Source organism: Phragmites australis, chromosome 12, assembly GCF_958298935.1.
Source record: "Phragmites australis chromosome 12, lpPhrAust1.1, whole genome shotgun sequence".
Classification (NCBI taxonomy): Eukaryota; Viridiplantae; Streptophyta; class Magnoliopsida; order Poales; family Poaceae; genus Phragmites; species Phragmites australis.
This window is the reverse complement of record NC_084932.1, coordinates 21,931,025-21,950,978: the sequence shown is the minus strand read 5'-3', so window position 1 is coordinate 21,950,978 and position 19,954 is coordinate 21,931,025. Positions and strand designations below refer to the sequence as shown.

Here is a 19,954-nt window from a genome sequence, read left to right as displayed (position 1 = left end):
CAACAATTGGGCTAAACTTGCTTTAAAGCATCGCAACATATTAGCTTCTTGCAGAGATAAAAGAATGTTTTCTACCTTCCTGTCTAATTCATCTATCTTTTTAGAGAGTGCTTCCTTCATCTTTTTATATCTACCGTACCATGCATGTTCTTTGCACACCATCTCAGATATTGTCTAAGTCTTCGAATCTTATACTTCCATTGTTTAATTGCATTAGTCCCTCTATACTCTTTGGCCCACACTTGCCCTACTTGTTCAAAAGACCTTCTTTCATCAGTCAACATGCCATGATGAGAAGCATCCTTTGAGTCAAGTAGCAAATGTATGTGGTCTGAAATATCCCTAGTGAGAGCCTGAACAGTGCATGATGGGTACTTTTGTTCCCATTCAGTAGGTAGTCCTATTCAAGGGTGGGCCATTTCGAACGGTTTCCTACGAAATCCTACAGAATATATAACTATAAATGTATTTGTGTGGGCATAGCCTAAATTGGTGTTGACTTATGATTAACAATAGGAGCATAAGCAGACATTGTTTAAACTAAACTAAAGGCATAATGGTCTTTTGCCCCACTTCTAATGTCCTACAGATAAAACCACAAATTCACACACAATGTTGTCCTAGAGACAAAGCCTAATTTTTTCCCTAGAGACAAATTTCCCTAATTTTAGTGTCCCAGAGAAAAATTTTAGTGTCCCAAAGACAAATTTGCCTAATTTTAAATTGTATAGTCTTATAGTTTTTCAAAACATAATGCAGTACAAATTATTTGTAGGACAGTTAGACTGCATATTGACTTTTTAAAATTACATTACTTCATCACCACAAAGAAGTAAAAGTTGGAAATTTTAAAGAATACGAGGGCCATTTGCAATCACGCGAACCGAGCTGTAGCTCAGTGGTTGGAGCGCTCGCTGTGGCCTCACCCACTGGGGCTCGAATCCGAGTGTCGTACCTTCTTCTTATAAAAAAAATATGGTGGGGCGTCTCCCCCTCTGTCATAAAAAAAGATTGGCAGTCACAATACTTCTGAAAAAAACCACTGCTACACTACTAATAGTGAAGCTTCGAGATTTGTGCTATTTAGTTTTTCAATTAGCATGGAAGCACATAATGAACCAGACATGTGTAGTAGGACCCACATACCAAAAAAAATGGAGCTCCCATGTCATGGGTTAATTAAATCATATTTCAATGGCATCTATTTTGATGCGAAACGGGTAGGAGCACTGCCTTTGCATTATAGGTAGAAGAACAAGAGAAGAAAAGTTCTTGGAAGGTTACAACAGAGCCCCGGTTTAGCCGACATCACTAGGGTTGGTCCTTAAAATAAAAGGTTACATCCTAAATGAGGTAAGACAACAACAGCAGGGTTGCAACGCTTTGCATGTCCCCTTTCTGCTCTTTTTCTCATCACGGGAGGCTTTCACCTTGCATGTTCGAAGTTGCTTCTTGATTCTCATTCCACCAATCCATCCCTGCTTCCTAGAAGGCCATTTGCCTCAGAGCGATATCTTCTTTAACCCTGTAAGCTACTTGGATAGCGTTGAGTTCTTTTGATTCGAAGATTCTTCTATTTCTTTCTTTCCAGGTGTTCCACCATAGGTATACGAGGATGCTAGCAACTCTTTTCCTCTGCTCTTGGCCTGCTGCGTTGACACGCTTCAAAGCAAGATGAAAGGTTTGGTGGACTGTTGATTGCTCCCCCATTGCCAAGCGACACCTGCAATCATGTCTCAATATAGGACCTTACTTGGTTAGTAAAAACACATCGGTCTAACAAATGTATTGGTGTTTCTGGTTGGTCTTTGCAAAGTGGGCAAAGTGGGTTGTGTTCCCAGCCACGCTTAGCAAGATTATCCACCGTTAGGATCCGATGGTACAAGTCCGTCCATACGAAGAAGATGGCCTTAGGCTCCGCGTGCGCTTCCTATAAGTTTGATGATTTGAAGTTGGTGTAAGTTCCCACAAATTGCATGTTGTAGGCCATTCTGGTGTTGTATTCTCCCGATGATGTCCACCTCCATATAATATCACATCTACAATTTTGTCGTAGGGTGGCTTGCTGAATTTCAGCCCACAACAGCACGAACTCCTCTATCTGTTGCGTTGTGCTCATGTTCGTCACCGATCTGATCCAATTTTCATTTTGCACTTCATAACATACCTTGCGTTTTTTGAATTTCTCCAGCTTGAAAAGGTTTGGTGTGTTTCAATGGCATAGATAAAGATTGAACCCAACTAGACAACAGGATGCCGTTGTAATGGGAGAATAGTTTCATTCTAAAAGTCTTTTTGTTTCAGAGAGGCTTCTTGCAAGTTTCAAAGAGGTTTAATCCAAATTTAAATTAGGTTTTCGTCCAAACATAAATTTCATATAGGTCTCATAACCTTTTCGACGAGATTTGGACATGTTTCGTATCCGGGTTTCAGAGATCCCGCTGGAATAGAATCCCGTTCTCTAGATTTTCATTTTTAACACTGGTTGCCCATAATACTAAAAAGGATGTGGATATAACTGCAACATGGATTAGCCCAAGGCAATTCGAAAAATGTTAGTGGCTTATTAGCATCCGGTTAGCATACAGGGACATTACATAACTTTTTTTTTCTTTCTGGATGTGGTAACTACCTAACTACCTAAGACATCTGTTCTAGATCCCTAACAATAAAACCTTAGAATTGTTGAAGTTGCAGCTGGAAGTGACAATAATACAAATTTTTGCTGGCTAAAACAAGACTACGCCTCATTTGGATGCCTCAAGGAGAAATCTCAGACAATTTTGGAGCAAGCCAGACCAGACTTTGACAGGCCTTTTTTTTTGCAAAGATATTTATCGTAGCAGCACGGCATATTTGCAAGGAGAGGATGGTAAAAGTCTTTGAAAGTACTAACCCAATCTCAAGTTGGTTGGCCTTGCTTATATTAAGAGGAAGTAACATTACGTTTGTTTAGTGTGAAAAAGCAGCACAAGCTACCAGGAGTTGTTTCTTTGGCTAGACTCCATCAATATGCTTTTTAGCCCTTTGTTGGGATTGCAAATTACATTTTTATCTTTTATGCATATGCTCTGAACTAGACAATAGTATGTATGTTTCGATCAAATTAAAGTTAGATTAATCTAATGCTCACTTTGTCTTATTCTTTTTCTATACGTTAGCTTTTCATGGTTGTAATCAGGGGCTACGCCACGTTATGGGAGGGGGTGCACCATCCAAAATTACTACTAAAAACAACTACAACGAACAGTTATTTTTTGAAATTTTAGGTGTTGTCAATGGTAGTGCACCCCTGTTTAGATCCTAGCTTCGCCCTTGGTTGTAATTCTACTCTGTACAACAGGAGCATAAGAACTTAACAAGTGAAAATAAGCATCATAAAAAGTAAAAGTACGCAAAATATTGGAAATGGTGCAAACCTATTTAAAATCATGCACGAGTACAATTTTTCAAAATTCTCAAACAAATCTCATCTATAGTTCTGGGTATTTTCTATATCGATGTAAATTTCAAAGAGCAAATTAAATCCCATTTGTGAGATGAAATAAAGATAAATTGCTAGTGTAATAATGCAAACCATCGTCACGGGAGTCGGGATTGGTGGCGCATCCTATGACTCGGACGCCATCCCAATTGGAGGGTCGGGGTCGATCAGGGTCGGTGTCCTATTTCTGGCTAGGTCGCCACCCCATTGCTATAGGGTCATGAGCTCGGGCTCCAGGTTCTTCGGTGAAGGGAGGAGGGGGTGACGATAAGCGAGAGGGGTGCTGCAGGTAAGGTTGAATGGGGAGTCTATGGTGTTGCGTCTTCGGGACGATGGGAAGCTGCGCTACAGCAAAGGATTGAACAGGGAATGTGTACGTGTGGCGGTGGCTTTAATGGCGATGGGAGGCGGCTTTGCAACGAAGGATTGAGAAGGCGGCACTACGTTGTGGAAGGAGAGAGAATAGGAAGAGGGAAAGAAAGCAGCGGCTAATGGATGTGTGCGTAACAATGTGAGACTCACGCATAGACCACTAGGGCTGGATGGGATGGCAAGTAAATCTGGTGTGGACTAGATAGGTCATCATATAGAAACCCAACTTATTCTTTATTCCCTTTTTCGTTTCTTCTTTCCTTTTAAGCATGTGATGCACTGATCACTAGTGGATATTGTGCATCAAACTCATTCTTCGTCTCGAGGTCATCAACCCGAATTACTTGGGGTCCTGTACCACATTGCAGATTGTCGTCTTGAGGAGGTATACCCCCATTGTTCCCCAAATTTATCAGGTGTCGACCCGCGTCCCACAACTCCGTTCCTTGACCCGATAAACCTAGATTTCTGGTGACTATGGTGCAAAAAATACGTGCACACATGACTAAATTTGTTCTTGAAATTCTACATGGATATAAAAATATACCCTTGCCTATAGCTAACATTATTTTGAGTTTTTCTAACAAGTTCTTCACATGAGTTTAACAAATTTACACCATTTTCAATATTTTGTATGTTTTCACCTAAATAGCCCCCCCTTGCTATAACCTTGTATTCCTATTCCTTCCAGTGAAACGGCATAACTCTGACACCATTCTCAAAAGAATTTTTGATTTTTGTGGTCTCCAAGACATGATTCTAGCCATTACTTGTTATGCCTTGATTTTTTAGTCTCCAAGACATGATTCTAGCCATTATTTGTTATGCCTTGATTTTTGTTGTCTCCAAGACATGATTCTAGCCATTACTTGTTATAACTTTATATTAGTACATGCTAATGAATTGAACATTATGAAAGTACATTGGTGATGAATTTGGTGATATAGTTCTCATATAGTCCATATTCGTTTGAACACACGTTTTAAAATAGAAATAAAAAAAAGGAATTGTGGATGGCGCCGTAGCACAGTGGCAAAGCTCCAGGGAGGAGCCGAGCCGACGGGGCTCGATCCCCCATTCCGCATAAGAAAAGGATTTGCTCTAACGGTAGAGTCAGTCTATTTATAACATTCAATAAAGATCGGGGCAGTGATAAAAATTAGATCTTTTTCTAAAAAATAAAAAGAAGGAAAACAGTACCATCTTTCATGCACCAACATGCCCCTCCAAATTGTTTGGAAGCCAAGTTCAAAACTCCTAAAAACTATCAAGCATCTCAGTTTGACCAATTTCCAATCAAACGGTCAGATCAGTTCTGAACAACACGTTGAACATCAAAATTATAACACCTGCATGCCTGGTTCTCTCTCTTTCCTTCTTTCTTCTTTCTTCTTCCCCTTCCATGATTCTGAATTTAATACCACTTAGGGATGAAAACGGATCGAATACGCATGGAATTGAATTCGGATAGTACGATTTACCACATTTTAATCCGAATGCGAATACGGATCTGGATATCCTCGAATACGAATACGAATCGGATAGTTCGAATACGAATCCGCATTCGGATATCTACTCGATCTTCGAAATTCAGGTTGAAAATTTAAATTTTTGAAAAAATTTGACTGAAATTTGATAAATTTCGACTAAAATTTGTTCTAATTTGATTGGGCCGGAATTTTAGAAATTTTGTTCAAAATTCATGTTGGAAATTTAAATTTTTGATCAAATTTAACTGAAATTTGTTCCAATTTGATTGGGTTGGAATTTCGTTCATATCTTAAATTTCTAAAACTTTAGCAAAATTTGGTTCACTAGTTGGCGGATACGGATACGAATCGGATATATCTCGAATTTGGATATCCACATTTGAATCCGAATCTCGAAAACGAATTCGGATATATCCATTTTAGTATCCATTTCAGAAACAAATACGGATACGGATATCCATATTCGTATTTTAACAGATACAAAATTGGATAATTCAGATTTTATCATCCATTTCCACCCCCTAATACCACTGGCATGCAGTTGCACTGCTTCCCAGGACGGTGAGCATAGTTTAGTCGGTTCAGTACATCCTCCACTTGGGTGAGGACGAGGAGGCGGGTGCTCCGCTCCACCTGTGACCTCGCCATGTGATGTGATCCCCTTGGCCTCCTCTTACTCCTCCCTCCTCGATATCTGCATGCCATTATGCCAAGATCTCACCCCCCCCCACCCCCCTGAAATCTGAACAGAGAGGCCATTGCCTGCCATTTACGTCTCCTCCTCGTAACCCCGGTCCCGCTTTGCCCTTTGTCTCGCCAACTATAAAGCCGGGGCCCTGTGATGGGTGGCCTTTTTGTATCGATGTGCAGGGTCAAGTTCAACTTCTGCAGGTCTCTTGGCTGCAACTACCTTCTTGGCTCACATTGTTAGTGTGGGGATAAGTGACTGATTAGGTTCTTGGATCTTCATCTTGGTAGCTGGTTTTACTTGACCCCCTTTTGCTGATCTGATCATCTTTTCTGCATAAATGCTTTTAGTTGAGTCGCCACATTTCAGAATGTGGGAACAGAGATCCACAACCATTTATTTTTATGTCCATTGTTGATGAAATGGACGAAATTGTTTCATATATTTTCCAATTCTAGGATATGAATGTTCAAACTTGTGTGATGAGCTAGCTCTATTTGAGCTGAGCCTCCCCAACTGAAAGTATCAAGATTCAGCATCATTTCTAAACTATCTGATTTAGAGTTTGGTACTTTTCAGTGTTAACTGCATCGACCTGGTTACTCATATTGGTATTAGTTTCTTAACCACAAATTCTAATTCAAGATATTTGATGGTAACTCCTCTACATTTTAATTTACTACTGCCCAGAACTTGTAAAGATGGGGTGTGGTCCATCAATCCCCAAGAATCACAGCCTAGGTGGGAAGGGGCGAAAGTGCCGGAGCATCATGCAGGAGGTTGCCGTGTTTGTGCCCACAGTCCGTATCCCGGTGGCTTCCGACATTGTTCATCCACTCAGGGGATTGGTTTCCAAGGATCTCGTCGACCGCCTCTCTACACTGCGTGCTCATGTCGTTGCACTGGCTGAAGAAATCTGTATGTTGAACACTGATTTTTGCTGTTACTGACTGCTTACCGATTGAATTTGCTAGACGCGTAGACTACTGACAATGATTCTGATTTTGTGTGATGGATCGGTGAATTCGTGAGAAGATTATGCGGATGTATCAGCGGTTTCAGAGCTGCAACATGCGCTAGAGGAGTACTTGCCAGTGGTTCTTGGTTTAACAGTGAAAGGTTTGGATTTTTGTTTCTTCATTTTTTGTATATTTTTCATGGTTATTTAAAGATTGATTATGTAATGTTTATTGGTTTCAACAGAGAGCCGTCTTGAATCGTCAGTGGAATTCAGATGGAATACCTTAGATGATGACCAGGTGAGAGTTTAGTACTGGGCTATTCTAATTCCCATTTGAATGCCTTTACTGATTCATATTTCTGATTCAGGAGTGTTGCCTGGCGAGTGCGTGGTATGAGGTGCTGTCGGTCGTCCACATGATGGCGATGCTTGCATTGTTTGAGGCCAACCTGATACTCATTCCGAAGAACGGTCAAGTTGGAGGTGAAAGGAAGGTATCCGAAGGTCTGTTCATCTGTTTGTAGTAGATGTCCATAAATTATTATTTATTAATATTACTACTACTCATTAGCATATACGTTCTAATTTCTGGAAAATCTTCATGATGGCCTCAATGGCACAAAGTAGTTTTGATCATTCACTGGCAGTACTGAATTATGAATATGGTAGATAGATTATTGGAACAATATTACAGAATGAATTTGGTAGCAGTATAAGGGGACTATATCGCTTCGTGAATATTTATTTCCCTGGTTGTGTATCGTAGAATTGGAGAAATGATACATGTTGTGATATACTTCTGCAGATGCAAAGAAGGATGCCGTCAATTCATTGCTCAGGGCATCGGGATGCTTAGACTACTCCGTGCATCACATACTTGTTCAGATACCTGCACAAGTCAAGTATGCCCTCACCCTGCAATGCATATTAGCCATGATAAGTTATCACCTCTGGCTCTGAATGTTCCACTAAGCAATTACTTACCTTTTAAATTTCAGGAAGAGCTTTCCTAGTTACTTGCAGGAAGGTATGCTTGAGGCCATCTCGATTCAGGCATTGGCTCAGGTAGGTAAACCTTTCCACTTTACATATTTTGAATGTTATGAGGCCAAATTAGTAATTGCCTTGTTCTGTCTCAACTGCACAAAACAGTGTGTAGAAATACAGCTTGGTTTGGCTTCTGAATGTGAAAAGGCAACATTGTCAGTAAAGAGGAGGCTAGCCTGTGAGAAAGTCAGTTATTTTTCTCAGGTCAGTATTCCATGAATAAGCTAATGCTCAATCTACATTTTCTTTCATCAGCATGTTTGGGCATTCCTGCTGACATTACATTCTGTCCTCACCCTTTATGTCAGGCTCACTACTGCCTATCGGGATGCGACACGAGCGACTCATATGGAAAGAAGCTTCTGCTATTCCTCAAGTGGAAGTGCATGGAGGCTAAGGTTACCTGAAAACGCAACAGAATTCATGCAGCACGCCAAGGATCTTATTTCTGATACTAACTTGATGTTGTATATTGCCCATCAGGCTGTTGCATATTACTATCACGGTCTCGTACTCGACAAGGGCGGAGAACCGGCCAACCATATCAGCGCAGTCTGCTGCCTCTCTGCAGCCAATGACCTGCTTTCAGAGAGCAAGAGGGCTTGCTTGAGTTTCTGCTTGGGAAATCCTGTCACAAGGTATGATACCATACTACTACCAAGAGGATTGTTTTGCAGGTTAAATTGATGCAGAAATTATATGTGCTGACAAGATCTGTTCTTCAATCAATTGTAATATGTGTTGGAATATATATAGTACTTTTAGGTTTAATTTCATCTATAAATAATTCATGAGCGTAAACCGATAAACTAACATGTTTACATTAACAAAGCATAATCTAGCTACGTGTATAAAAGCACTATATATATACCTAGACCTACTATACTAGAAATTAGGAAACGCAAGAAATAAAGTATGAGGAACATGATTTTTATATACTGGTCCTGTGCCATAGAGGTTGCTGAAGATACTGGTTGCACCGTGTTGATAGCATGATCGATCCTGCTGAAGACGCGCCAAATTTGTTGACGATGACAGCGGGTAGTGCCCAAGCGATCAGGAAGACGAGTCGTGGTGAAAAACTTGAGCAGTCACGCGGACCGCTTTCCAAAAACCTTATTTACCCTCTCCTAGTGCAAGATCTTAAGAACGAGGGTTTTATTGATCTGCTCTCCTAGTTGCCGGTGCACGCTGACGCCGGGATGAAATAGACTACAGCGGCAACGCAACAGAAAGAAAGAGGCAAAAACTTTAACTCTTATATAGACTCACATAATAAGAGCATTCCCAATTTTAGGGTTATTCTCAATTAGCAATCTATATTGTTTGTGTATCTAATGAAGTGGGGGTACTTACATATATATAGGGAGAAAATTCTCCACTTTTACCTCCATTAACAATATAGTACTAATAGAGGGTGAGTCTTAACATGGACCATCTCTCCACAATATGAGCCTTTGAGATTTATTAGGAATTATTTCATAAGCTGATCCTAATAATTTTAACAATCCCCCACCAAATCTCAAAGTCCTACAGAGAATTATCAGTTTTCCACTGTTGTTTGATATACTAGTGTTTCAGTGAAGACTATTAAGTTGAACATCCACCTAGAACATCAAGCTATAATCATTCACAACTCGAACAATAAACTATGTCTTGAATTGCATGTTTTCTGTAAACAAGTTTCACTTAAAGTTATAACTGATACTTGGCTATTCGTAGGCTACCCCACGGATGGAGCATATAAGTCATACTTTATGATCTCTTTATGAGTTTACTAGAGATCACCCAAATCTTATAGGCTGCGACCAACAGTCAGACTCATTTATGTGTGTTCTTTCAAGAGTGCCCTGTAGGTCAGCATCTTCGCTACTTAAAGCCAACAGAACACATTAAGACAATAGGCAACTTGCCTTATAGATCTCTGAGAGTATTGCATCTTCACTCGAGTGGGTCAGACAACAAAGGTACTCTCCTCCAGTTAGATCAATAGTTTTTTTTTCAGGTCCTAATTCACGGGATCTCTGATCACATAAGTTGGGTTACCACTATGGTATAACTCACATGGGTCTCATATCCATCTCCTTCGATACATTATCTATCACATTCCGTGATAGCACCTTTGTAAAGGAATCTGCTAGGTTCTTAACTGTTTGGATATAATCCGAGCTTATCACTCTAGAGTTTAAGACCATATAAGGACTTCAACAACTTACACACCATTGCCTTCTTGACATTTTACTATAGACCCATCATGCTGTTCCATATAAATATCATCGTCCAACTCTTCATTAAGGAAAACTGTCTTAACGTCCATATGATTAACGATAAGACCATGTGAGGTAGCCAAGGAAAATAGCACTTGAATAGTAGCCAATCTCATAACAGGTGAATAAGTGTCAAAAAAGTCTTAACCTTTCTTTTGGGTATAACCCTTAGCCACAAGCCGAGCCTTGTACTTTTTAATAGTAACGTCGAGCATAAGCTTCTTCTTGAACACCTAGTTGCAACCTACAGGTTTGCAACCATATAGTCGTTCTGTGACTTTCCAAGTCCTGTTTGAGAGGATGAAATCCATTTCACTTCGAACAACCTTCTTCTAGTAATCTACAACTAGAGATGCAAACGCTTCTGAAATAGACTTGGGATTGTCATCCACAAGGTACATAGTGAAATCATCACCAAAGACTTTGCAGTCCTTTGTCTCTTACTCCTCCAAGGAGCATCACTGTCCTCCTCTTCAGGATCTTGCTCATGTGTTTGTTCAATAAACTCAATAGGTGGAATAGGTTCAAAAATTATCTCAGAAGATAGTCTAGACATGCTATGCAAATCTTTCGTAGAAAATATGTGCTAAAAAATATTACATCACGAGACTCCATCATTGTATCGACATGCACGTTAGGTATCTCAAATTTAACTACTAAAAACGAATAAGCAATGATCCAATGAGCATATCCTAGAAAGACACAATCCCTTATTTTAGGCCTGAGCTTGCGTTTTTTAGTTGTTGGTACATTGACTTCCACCAAGCATCCCTAAATACGCAAATAAGAAAGTGATGGTTTTCTCCCTTCTCATTCTTCATATGTGGTTTTCTTCTTATTCTTGAGAGGAACTCTATTTAGGACATGACATGAAGTCAATAGAGCCTCCCCCATCATGCCTTAGATATTCTCGCAGTGCCTAACATGACATTAACTAAGTTAGTCAATGTGCGATTCTTCTTTTTGGTAACCCCGTTTGATTAGGGGTGAATAGGGAGGCGTCCTCTCATGAATAATTTCATGTTTCTCGTAGAATAAGTCGAAATCACTAGAGAAATATTCTCCACTACTATTGGACCTAACTGTTTTGATTTTTCTCTCTAGTTGATTCTCAATTTTTGCCTTAAAGATTTAATGTGATCTAGAGCCTCATCTTTCATTTTCAGAAAATAAACTTATCAATATCAAGTTGCATCATCAATTAAAGTCATGAAATATCTTTTCCACACTTCGTCAACACACTATTTATTTCACACAGATTTGAATGTATGAGTTCTAGATGTGCCAAATTTCTCTCTTCGGCTGTCTTGTGGGGCTTACGAGGTTATTTTGATTGCATACAACTATAACACTTAGAACCTTCGACCAAGAAAAAATTTGCAATTAAACTCATGATGGAAAGTCGAGTCATAGAACCAAAATTCAAATCGCATAATAGTGAGTGTCAAATACTAGCATCATCATTGACATTGCCACAAATATGGTTCACAGACTTTTTGCTTAAACCAGAAAGAGAAAAATAGAACAAGCCTCCGTACTCATAGCCCTTATCAATAAATTATTCATGTTTTGACTACTATTTTATTGGACTCGAACATCACCTTAAACCTGTCTCTACAGAGAAGGGAGCCGCTAACTAGATTTTTTTTCATTATAGGGACATGCTGCATGTTCCTCAGCTACATGATCTTTCTTGAAGTAAACTTTAGATCTACTGTCCCAACACCATGAACAGAACCATGTGACCCATTCCTATTAGGACGGAAGAATCATATACGACCTGATAAGAAGAGAATATTAAGATATCAGCACACACATGAACATTGGCCTATGTATTAATCCACCAATTAGTAGACTGAAATACTAAAAACTCTGTTTCTAGCTTCGCCAATGGTCACCACATTAGCAGTCTTTGAGTTCTGCTTTTGTGGATCCTTTCTTTTCTTGCGATCTGGACAATCCTAGCAAAATGCCCAATCTCACCGCACACAAAGCAAAGAAGTTTTGCTGTGTTTATCATCTTCTTCTTGAAGGTGGGAGTTTTGTTTAGCTTATTATCTTTCCCTTTGTTCTTGTTCTGAAAGTGCTTTTTCACCATTTTGGTGCTAGTATATCATTTCGTCTCCTTTTAGACTCACATCCTTAATCGGAGCTTTCTCCTTAATATCAAGAGACGCGATCAAACACTCAATAGTAATCTCTTATCTCTTATGCTTTAGAACAGTGGAAAAAATTTTCTACGAAGGAGGTAACTTGGCAACGATGCCTCCAGTCACAAATTTATCGGGTACATTGATCTTGAGGAGTTTGAGTACCTTCATGATGCATTGAAACTCATGAGCCCGCTCGACGATAGAGCGATTTTTAACCATTTTATAGTAATGATACCTCTCCATGATATATAGTTAAATTCCTGGACTGATGCACCGCATTTATCATTTAGTGTATTCCACAACTCTTTCGCGCTTTATATGTGTATGTATATATCACAAAGACGGTCACCAAGAATGCTAAGAATACATCCTACAAAGAGTGTATTGGCATCTGTGAACGACTTCTCCTACTTAGTACTCCCTCTGATTGCAAATGTAGGTCGTTTTAGCTTCCTCGACTATTCTCTAAATATAAGTCATTCTCAAACTTTTATGCACTTTTTTTTTCTTTTGTTCCCTTCTTACCCTTGTTTAATAAATGCTATCACTCTCACAAATGAATGAGTTATCTTTTCTAATGCAGAATAAATAAGGGGCAACAAGGTCATTTGATCTACTTTCTTAATCCTTGTGTATAAGTCTAAAACGACCTACATTTACAATCGGAGGGAGTAGTAAGGGTTCCTTCTGGCTTGCCATTAGCCATCCAGTAGACATTCATAGCTGTCAGCCACAGAGTGACCTTAACTTATCATCTCTTAAAGTGCACATCAGAAAATTTGTTTGGCCTCAGTGCATCGACAAATCTAGCATTAATAAACCTAAATGTTTACAATAAGGTTTTTGGATTGTTGAAATATATGACACTTTTAGGTTTAATTTAATCCATAAATAATTCTTGAGCGTAAACTGATAAACTAACATGTTCATATTACCAGAGCATAATATAGTCATATGTATGAAAGCATTACATATGCCTAGATCTACTATACTCGAAATTAGGAAGTGCAAAAAATAAAGTGCGAGTAACATAATTTTTATATACTTGTCTTGAACTATAGAGGTTGCTGAAGATGCTAGTTGTATTGTATTGACAGCATGATCGATCCTGCTGATGACGCGTCGAATTTGTTGACAATGACAGTGGGCAATGCCCAAGCGACCAGAAAGACGAGGCATGGTAAAGAACTTGAGCAGTCGCGTGGAGTGCTTCGCAAAACCTTATTTGCCCTCTCTCGGTGCAAAATCTCGAGCGAGTGTTTCAGAGACCTACTCTCCTGGTTGTCGATGCACGTCGACACCGGGATGGAGTAGATTACAGCGGCAGGGTAATATAAAGAGAAAGAGGCAAAAACCCTAACTCTTATATAGACTCACATAATGAGAGCGTTTCCAATTTTAAAGCTACTCTTAATTAACAGTCTATATTGTTTATGTACCCAATGAAGTAAAGGTCCTTCCATATATATAGGAAGAAAATTCTACACCTCTACCTCTATAATATAAGCCTTTGTGATTTATTAAGAAGTATTTTATAGACCGGTTTTAATAATCCTAACAATATGTAGGGTGCCACCTCCTTGGGGCGTCATGAAGAACATGCACAAGAAAATCCCAGATATTGCGTACAAGAAGTTCGAAGTGTACGGGCATCTGTTTGAACAAGACAAGAACAGGTACATCCTCGGATTTCGAAGTAGTAAGTTGTTGATGCTAATTGCTTTTGTAGCACCCAAAGAAAAAAAAAACATTTCAGAACATGTTGAGATGATAGTCCGGTTGTTCATATTTCTTTTGCTCTAGTTGTGATTCCACTACTTTCCTGGTGCAGCGCACTTCGAACAGTTCCTGAGCTACCAGAGTTTGCGCTGTCTCTGAGACCGGAAGGGTACGAGTTGCCAAACACTGATTCAATCTGGGAGAATGTCAATTGCCAACCTCAGATTCAGAGCCTCAAGGAACATCTCAACGACGACGAAGATGGAGTAGATACTAAATGATACTTCACACTTCCAAATGCTTTTCCTTCCATTGTCCGTGAAAAGTAGCAGAAGTTCTAGTTTAGCCTCCAAATTGCTCAGTCCAAACGGTTTTGGATCCAGCATATGTCACAACCAAAAAAGTAATCACAATCTGTATCTGTATAACCGGAAGTATTTACCATCTGATAGTAAACTCTTCATGTGTAATAGAATCATAAATAATAGAAAAATATAGAGTTTATTATTGCCATCTGCTCAGAGAGCTTTATTTTGCCAACTGAAGCACAGAGCATCAAAAGAAAACTATGGTAAAGATTTCCAGAAAACAATAATTGTCCCTGATCCTGGGTTTGCTCACTGGTCATGTCCATGAAAGTTAGAACTTGATATGTAGTAGAAAATTTGGATGGCCAGAGTTGTCAGACAAGGTTATTTTGATAGATTCATAATCCGGCCCAGTGAGTCTAAAAGCCTGAATAATCAATGGGAAAAATACTCTAGGTTCTGGATCAATCAAACTTGCTTTATTTCACTTTAGATGTAAATTACTTGTAGGAAGAAACAGCTAGAAAGCACCACTCATTCTTACAAAATTCAAACATCTGACTCCATACTCAAAGCACACGTGTCGTTATAAGCTTCTGCAGAAAATTTGTGATTACTTATCTACCATATGTGTTTATTTACTGGTGTGTCTGGGCCAGCACTTCCACCCAGAAGGGTCTAATTGCACTAATTTTATTTGCTATCTTAACCTCTCCTAATTTTCCTAAGCAAAAACAAAAAAAAGGTGTGGGGGGTCTATATATGTGTATAAGCATTGACCACCCAAAGTCAACCATGTGAGTCGAACCTTGGCTTTGTTTTTTTAATGGAAAACAAATAAATTTTTCTACCGAGTTACCTGCTTACAGGTTCAATCGAGTTACTTCAAACCCTACTAAATGTCCAGAAAATTAGCAAACTCTATTAAATGTCTAGAAAATTAGCAAATAGTAGAAAGTTTTAAGCTTTGGTTTCAAAGCTGAGACTCTGTTGCGAGTATAGACCACAGATAATGGTTTCAAAGTTAATAAATATTTTTATTATGGTGGTGAGCATTTTCGTAAGAAAAAGCTTGTTACTCTATGTTGGTAAATTCCACTTGGATGCTCAAGCATATTTGTTTAGAAAATAAGCTAGTATTCACTCCATTCATAAATAGTAGACATATATATTTTTTAAAACGTCAAACTTTGTGTACATTGACTAATATTTAATTAAATTATAAAAATATCTAGTTTATATAAATTATACAACTAGATTCACAATTCAAAATTATTTCATACTATATAGGTTTTGTAGCTATAGATAATATATTTTGTTAGAAAACTTTAGTCAAAATTCAACTTTGAAGACCGAGTCCAAAAAAAAAATACGTTTAATATTTCTAAATGGAGGGAGTATTCACGAATAAATAAAATGGTTTTATTACTATGCTGCTACAATAGTGTCGACAGAAAGAATATTGCAGTAGTTCTTTTGTAAAACTACTTAACTATTCAATGATATTTCAGTTGAAAGAAATATATAGTTAGGTAAGATTCATCGTCTGTGCGGTGCTCCATGTATTTGTAAGTACAAATTATCAGTTCCAATACATCACTTCTTCCCTCTCTCAACAAAAACAATAATCTTTCTTCACTAAATTCAAATTATTCACTTCATTCAGAAAAGTGGGTCTACATGCCGCCCATCAGTAAATATTTGGACAGGGCTACAACCTATGATTTACTTGGAAAGTTGGTCTACTCCTGGATTTGTTTGGCACTTTGGCGGTAAAAATCTAAAATTAGACAACATATGCGACTGTATTTACCGAAATAGACAATATATTGTTGTATTTACAATTTTAGCATCCGTATTCGGCACCTCATTTACCGAAAATTAACTTTCGGTACACCATACCCCGAAAATAGTCATATTCGGCATGCGAGATGCCGAATATAGCAATGTAGCACCGTATTCGGCACACGGTGTGCTGAAAATGGGCTACAGTGCCATATTCGCGCACGCCCGGCCATAAACTGTGTCTCGCATGAACAGTACAATAGTGCGTTTGAATTTTGCTTTCCCTCTTTTTCAAAACGGTGGTCTTCTGTTACTCCAAAAATTTTAAAACTTTTTTTACGTGTTCCGTAATCCATGTGCAACCCATTTTAATTGGATTCACCAAAAAATCCTTTGTATATTTAAAACTAAAATTATCAAAAAAGGCTACTTTTATAACTTGTAACAATTGTTAGTGTCTCAAATAAATTCCCAAAAATCTAGAAAAATTAACTAATATTCTTCTTATGTGATGGACTAATTTGTAAAATTATTCTCAGCCCTAGGTTATATGATGAAAAAGTGAGTTCCTTTGTAATGCTCCATTTATATACATTTTTATCATTTCATGTAATATTCTCTTTTTAATTCAATTTGAATAAAAATAAATTTAAACATGCACAAAACCTACAATCAAGGGGTAAGTTTACCAAAAAATCATCGTAACCAACTCAGCATCTTTCTGACGTACTCCACGACGGACATATTATTTTTTTGCGTTTGGATAGGTTTAGAGATAGAACTCAGAGATAAACTCGGTTTTGTATCCATGCATTATTTCATGTAATCGAAATCATCTGTATGAAGTGTAATCCGTTTGTAACTCTAGTTGTGGTTCGACAGCCTATATATATATATATCCACACAGCCTCGAGAGAGGTGACAACGCTTCCCAATATGGCATTAGAGCCTCTCCTCTAAATTTCATCGACTCCACCTTCAATTCCGTGGGTTTTCACCCGCTGACTATTTTTCCTCGGTCGCTCGCATCCTCCTGGTGCAGGGCAACTTGGTCTAGACTACTCTAGATAGTTGAATTTTGTTCGAATTCAAATTGAATTAAAACAAGAATATGACATGAAATGATAAAAATGCATATAAATGGAGTTACAAAGGAACTCACTTTTTCATCATATAACCTAGGGCTAGGAATAATTTTAGAAATTAGTCCATCACATAAGAAGAATATTAGTGAATTTTCCTAGATTTTTGGAATTTATTTGAGATACTAACAATTGTTACAAGTTATAAAAGTAGCTTTTTTTTGGAGAATTTTAGTTTAAAATATACAAAGGATTTTTCGGTGAATCCAATTAAAATGGGTTGCACATAGATTATGGAACACGTAAAAAAGTTTTTAAAATTTTTGGAGTAACAGAAGACCACCGTTTTGAAGAAGAGGGAAAGCGAAATTCAAAGGCACTGCTGTTACTGTTCATACGTGACACTGTTCATGACCCGGATGGGTTCGGAACATAGCACTGTAGCACTTATTCGGTATACGGTGTGCTGAATATGGTATTTTCGGGTATGGTGCATCGAAAGTTAATTTTTGGTAAATAAGGTACTGAATATAAATGCTAAAATTGTAAATACGACGATATATTATCTATTTTGATAAATAGAGTTACTAATGTTGTATAATTTTATATTTTGGCCCACTTTGGCACACGATCCATCCAAAGATGATAAGACTAGTATATCCAGTGAATGGAGAAAAGCTTAACCACTTCAGGAAGATTCAATGTTCCGGGTAAAAAAAAAAATCCTTCCCTGATTGTTCAGATAACATAATACAGCCAAGTAGTACCTAGGAAACTTCAGCAATGGCGGCTCAGTCTGCAGCTGAAATAGCATCCGTTCTCAGTCTTACTAGCCTTGTTGCTCCTAATAGCATCTCCATCCGGCCCTTTAAAATTGACCTCTTATATCTTTATATAGGGATTTTCTCTATCCAGACTGACCCCTATTTCTCTGTGTACTCCAACCGACCCTCTAAATCTGACCTCCTATATTTCACTCACCTATATTTTAATACTATCCTTTAACTATCAAATTAATTCTAACGGCTATATTTCTAACGGTTTTTTTCCAACCGCTATTTTTTGCAACGGCTACTTTTTTCAACGGTTTTTTTCAACGGCTATTTTTTCCAATGGCTATTTTTTTCCCAACGGCTACTCTTTTGTCCAACGGCTATATTTTTCCAACGGCTACTTTTTTCAAACGGCTAGTTTTTTCTAACGGCTACTTCCAACTCTATATAAACCCGGCCAGTCCCCTGTTGCCATTCACAAGTCCCACTCCCTTGTAGTTCCCTCTCTGATCGAAATGAGTCATCGTTTTCTGGTAGATTCATCGTCGTCGTCGGAGGATGATGACGAAGAACTCATTCTTGCTACACTACACCAAGCACACACTCAATATACGCTTTTGAATGCTGCACGACCTGGGGGTTCTGTGCCTGGACGTCAGTATATCAACCGCAACAGAGAAGCCGGGCATTGGAGGCTATACGAAGACTACTTTTCAGATGCTCCTACCTACGGTCCAACTTTCTTTCGTCGCAGGTTTGTAAATGATCTGTTTTTGTTTGTTCGTCATTTTTGTGCATCCTCTTGGGTTCGGCTGATTCTTATTACTTTCTTCAGGTTTAGAATGTCTCGTTCTCTATTTCTTCGCATACTGCAAGCTGTAGAACAACATGATGATTATTTTGTGCAGAAAAGAGATAGAATCAGACGTCTTGGGTTATCTCCTTTGCAGAAGATAACCGCAGCATTTAGGATGCTAACTTATGGAGTAGCAGCAGATGCTACTGATGATTATATTTGGATTGCAGAAAGTACTGCTGTAGAGAGTCTTAAAAGGTTTGTGAAAGCTATTGTTGAAATCTTCGGTGATGAGTACCTGAGATCCCCAAATGATAATGATACAGCTAGATTACTTGCAATTGGAGAGCAAAATGGTTTTCCCGGTATGCTTGGGAGCATAGATTGCATGCATTGGAAGTGGAAGAATTGCCCTGCAGCATGGCAAGGTCAATTTACTGGTCATGTGCACGAGCCCACCATTATTCTAGAAGCCGTTGCTTCACATGATCTTTGGATTTGGCATGCCTTCTTTGGTTTACCAGGATCTCACAATGATATTAATGTTCTGCACCGTTCTCACCTATTTGCAAATCTAGCTGAAGGGCATGCTCCAGAAGTGAACTACACCATTAATGGTCATAATTATACAATGGGGTATTACCTTGCAGATGGCATATATCCTCAATGGGCCACATTTGTTAAGCCAATACCATCTCCACAAGGGAATAAGAGGAAATATTTTACGAAAGTACAAGCAGCGGTGAGGAAGGAGGTGGGACGAGCATTTGGAGTTCTGCAATCTCGTTTTGCCATTGTTCGTGGGCCAGCAAGATTTTGAGATCAAGACACACTAGGATAAATCATGACAGCTTGTATCATCATGCATAATATGATCGTTGAAGATGAGCGAGATGCAGAAGGTGACCACTATTTCGATGGGATGGGAGAAGTTGTGACAGCTTCCCATCGTCCTACGGCTGAACTGCAAGCGTTTCTTCGAACTCATCTAGCCATTACTAACAGGGAAACTCACTCACAGCTTCGTGA

General features: G+C 38.7%; 2 protein-coding genes across 2 annotated transcripts; both read left to right on the top strand.

The window, feature by feature from the left end:
• The first annotated feature begins 6,087 nt into the window (after nucleotides 1–6,087).
• Nucleotides 6,088–14,644, top strand: LOC133887179 (uncharacterized). Its single transcript, XM_062327127.1, has 12 exons — nucleotides 6,088–6,272; nucleotides 6,725–6,952; nucleotides 7,070–7,153; nucleotides 7,238–7,293; nucleotides 7,364–7,499; nucleotides 7,801–7,897; nucleotides 7,994–8,060; nucleotides 8,148–8,246; nucleotides 8,351–8,440; nucleotides 8,526–8,680; nucleotides 14,031–14,138; nucleotides 14,294–14,644. The coding sequence occupies exons 2-12, from the start codon at nucleotides 6,736–6,738 to the stop codon at nucleotides 14,460–14,462; spliced, it is 1,278 nt and encodes a 425-aa protein (XP_062183111.1). The 5' UTR covers nucleotides 6,088–6,272; nucleotides 6,725–6,735; the 3' UTR covers nucleotides 14,463–14,644.
• Nucleotides 14,645–19,100: 4,456 nt separating this feature from the next.
• Nucleotides 19,101–19,745, top strand: LOC133886396 (uncharacterized). The gene is made up of 2 exons (XM_062326111.1): nucleotides 19,101–19,290; nucleotides 19,450–19,745. The coding sequence occupies exons 1-2, from the start codon at nucleotides 19,101–19,103 to the stop codon at nucleotides 19,743–19,745; spliced, it is 486 nt and encodes a 161-aa protein (XP_062182095.1).
• The last annotated feature ends 209 nt before the right edge of the window (nucleotides 19,746–19,954 follow it).